Here is a 3642-nt window from a genome sequence, read left to right as displayed (position 1 = left end):
TCAAATCGAAAAGGGAATAGCATATAGTTTGCAAGTGCATGAGGAAGGAAAGCAATGCAAAAGTATCACTTCGAGGTGTAGAATCCTAACCACAAGAGCATCAATTAGCAGCAGGCATATATATATATATATATATATATATATAGCTAGCAATAATACCATGCACTCTCTTGTAAAGAAATATAAGAGAATTTAGATCACTCAAGTAGTGATCTAAATGGTCTTATATTTCTTTATGACGGGAGTAGTCAACAGCAGCATCAACACTTGTACCATGACATGTCCAGCAAGGAAACAAAAAATGGGAAAAATAATTTATTCTAGACTAGATACCAACTGAACTAGGCCATCCAATGGATTAAGGAACGTTCATACTAAACCTACAAATTCTAATTACGTGCAACAAATCAGTAGCATAGGCTAAACCTACAAATTCTAATTACGTGCAACAAATCAGTAGCATAGGCAGACTATACCGACTGAAGATCAAACTCCAGCCACATTGCTCTGTGTTCCTACACTAAACTGGAAACCACAGAAATCAAATGGGCTAAACAGCGAGTCAGAGCCCTCTTTCTAGAGTAGAGACTCCACTCTTACCTCCACATCACACTCCTAATGCTACTGATGCAAAACTACTCTTAATGGACTGCTAAGCTATACTGCAAGAAGTTACAGCTATACTCCATGTACTGCTCTCCAGGAGTACTCCAGTTCATCTTTTAAAAAATGTTCAAGGACTGACTAAAAAAGGAATGCAAAAAGAGATCCAGTACCCAGCTGTACTCCAGTGGAGAGCATCAGCCCAAAAGAAAACAAAGATAATGGCTGAAAAAATTACTCCAGTTTATACTCCTCTTTTAGCAGTATAGATTATAGCTAATGCAACATCATGGGAGCTGATGTATAGATCCAGCGAAGGGTTTCTTCCACTCATTGCCCAAGTCGCTCTTCTTGTATGCCTGGTTAGCCCACCTCTGGTTCCAGCGGTGGGTCTTGAGCTTGCGCCCAGCTCCCATACCACGTGTCTTACTGTAATAAGAATCCATCCACAATTACATTAATTAAAAAGATCTCAAAAGTTGTGTAGATGTGTATAAGAGCATGTCACTGAGCTGAGCTGATGAATACTGCATGTATACACAGATGTTCCAAGCATTTCACCTCGAATACTAAACTAGAAACTAGTTAACATATTATAATCATGTTATTGCAATCACAACAAGGAGGTGGATATATTCTAAACATGGCAACCATACAGAGCATCATGAAAACCAAGGTAGATATTATCTAGCTACCTACTCTAATAACAGGCAACATGCGCCAGCCTAGAGGCTAAAAAGGAAGACGTCCTGTATGCTACCATGCATAACTTCCATGGCCCAATCATCTGGATAATGGAATACAGATACCACGGCAGCAATGAATTCATGTCGCTCCACACATCCTAGTACTGAATTTCCTCACACTTGATAGTGCTACAAGCAAGCAAGCATGCAAACATGCAAATACAAGCAGTAGTATTGGTTGTCTAGTGAATGGGATACAGGATTCTCCTCAAATAAAATAGACAAAGTTTTCTTCTTCTTTTTTCTAGTTAATGACAAGCAGTCATCAATCAAGCAAGCAACATCACGTTGGTACAACAGCTAGCATCGTTCAGCATATAACACCTACTAATTTTATTTTATTTGTTTGCATCGAGTCAGCACCTACTAGATGGGATGGAAATGCATCTTCTGTATTAGTTGTGGAGCATGCGTGTATTATTAGCAACGAAAGCACTTGTATTTTTCATCAGCGCAAGGCGAGGCGAAGAGCAACTCCTCGCTACGTGCACAAGAGCTTGATGATCCTCCTGCCCCACATCCACTTCAGCAGGATCTTCATGTGGGTCTTGCTGTTCAGGCCGTCGATCGCAGCATCCTGTCGCCATGGTCAGATATTTTTCATCAGCGCAAAGCATATAAGCACTAGTATTACATGATCCCCAAATCATAAGGTCTTGATTAGATATAAACAGTAGTACTGAATGTTAGATATAAAAAGTAGTATTGCCTGAGCTCAATTTTTTTTGCAAAGACAAGCATGTCCTAAACCGCCACGGCGCCACTGTGAGATCGTTCAAGTACTAGATGCCAGAATGTAAGAATGGATAAAACAGAACATGAATGTTCTCAAGTGCCATGAATTGAGCAAGCAGGTAGTCAGAATAACTGCATGTTTAGAACAGATTCAGACTCACTGCATGTCCTGAAGGACGGGCCATTCCCAAGCATTTCAAGACACCGACAGAAACTTGGATGCTATCTATCCATACTAGTATATAATGATACGAGGCCAGTAGAAACTGTTTGCTACCGACAAGCTCACCAAGGTGCACAGTTGTTCAGAAAGGAAGCACATTTGACTAAAGTACCATATTTCAGAGTTTGTAATAGCATCATGAACAACAGTTGTAAATTACTAAATGTTACCATACTGAATGCTATCTAGAAAGATAGATATGATGCAGGTGGTGTCCATTACCGACGATCTTACCGAGGTGCATGGAGATGGAGTTGAGCTGGGCATTGTTCTCGTAGAGGTGGTTGACCGCCTTCCTGGACTGCACCAGCTCCTTGGCCAGCGCCTTCAGGAACAAGCATCACCTGCAGAGGAAACCAAATCAGTAAATTAGCCCAAATCGATCCATGGCGCAGAGTATACATGTAGGTAGGTACCTTGGCGGCGTCCCGGATGGCCTTCTCCACCTTCTTCTCCTCCTTCTGCACGTCTGCGCACCGGCCCCAAAACCAAAAATCAGCAACCAATTGAAGGCCTAGAGCCCTAAATTGGATCGAATCGGGGAGGGAGGGGAGGGGAACCTTGGATCTGGCGCTCGATGTTGCGGCCCTGCGGAGGCGGCGCTGCCACTCGCGCAGCTGCTGCTGCGGTGTCGACTTCGGCTTCAGGAGGCTCTTCACCACCTCCATCGGCGCTCCGCTCCGATCCGCGCGGTGGAGGCGGCGGGTGGTGGTGCTCCGGTGGGATCGATCGGAGGCGGAAGCAGTGGGGAAGGAGGAGAAGGAGTTGCTGCTGTGTGCGGAAGTGGAAGCCCCAGACCTGGTCGAGGAGGCTGTGTGCGGAGGCGTGGTGGACGCCGACGCGGAGGAAGTTGGAGAGGAGTGCGGGCGGGAGCAACAGGTCGAGGAGGACGATGAGGAGCCCGATGAGGAGCAGGTCGGGGCGGCGGCGCGTCGAGCTCCAGAGGGAGGGAGTGGGGGCGGCGGCGCGTCGAGATCCAGAGGGAGGGAGTGGGGTTGGGGGCGGCGGCGGTGGATCCAGAAGGAGGAGTGGTGTGCGGCGGCGGTGGATCCAGAGGGAGGGAGAGGGTGAGAGCGCTAGGGTTCGCTACGCGTGGAGAGAGAGGAGTGGTGTGCGGTGGTTTTTTTTTGAGGGGTAGCTCGCGGTGGGTGGGTGAGAGGGTGAGCTGCGGGCCGTTGGATCCCGGAGCATCCGACGGTGATTTATCCGCGATCCGCGTGAGAGACCCCTGGACCAATCAGAACGCAGTATACAGATATGATATTTTGACCATTTAAATTGGTCGCAATCGACTAAAATAAGGTGCTAAATCATGTTAGCTATTTTATTATGACC

The 3642-nt window shown here is 46.3% G+C and overlaps 1 protein-coding gene across 1 annotated transcript; it reads right to left on the bottom strand.

Moving 5' to 3' along the window:
- Positions 1 to 349: 349 nt before the first annotated feature.
- On the bottom strand, positions 350 to 2975 carry LOC123171372 (uncharacterized). Its single transcript, XM_044588901.1, has 3 exons — positions 2724 to 2975; positions 2542 to 2632; positions 350 to 1926 (listed from the first exon to the last, which is right to left on the bottom strand). Exons 1-3 carry the CDS (start codon positions 2973 to 2975, stop codon positions 1745 to 1747), a joined length of 525 nt encoding a protein of 174 aa, XP_044444836.1. The 3' UTR covers positions 350 to 1744.
- Between the last annotated feature and the right edge of the window lie 667 nt (positions 2976 to 3642).

This window comes from Triticum aestivum, chromosome 7D (assembly GCF_018294505.1).
Source record: "Triticum aestivum cultivar Chinese Spring chromosome 7D, IWGSC CS RefSeq v2.1, whole genome shotgun sequence".
Lineage (NCBI taxonomy): Eukaryota > Viridiplantae > Streptophyta > Magnoliopsida > Poales > Poaceae > Triticum > Triticum aestivum.
The sequence above is the reverse complement of the archived record's forward strand: the minus strand, read 5'-3'. Positions and strand labels throughout refer to the sequence as shown.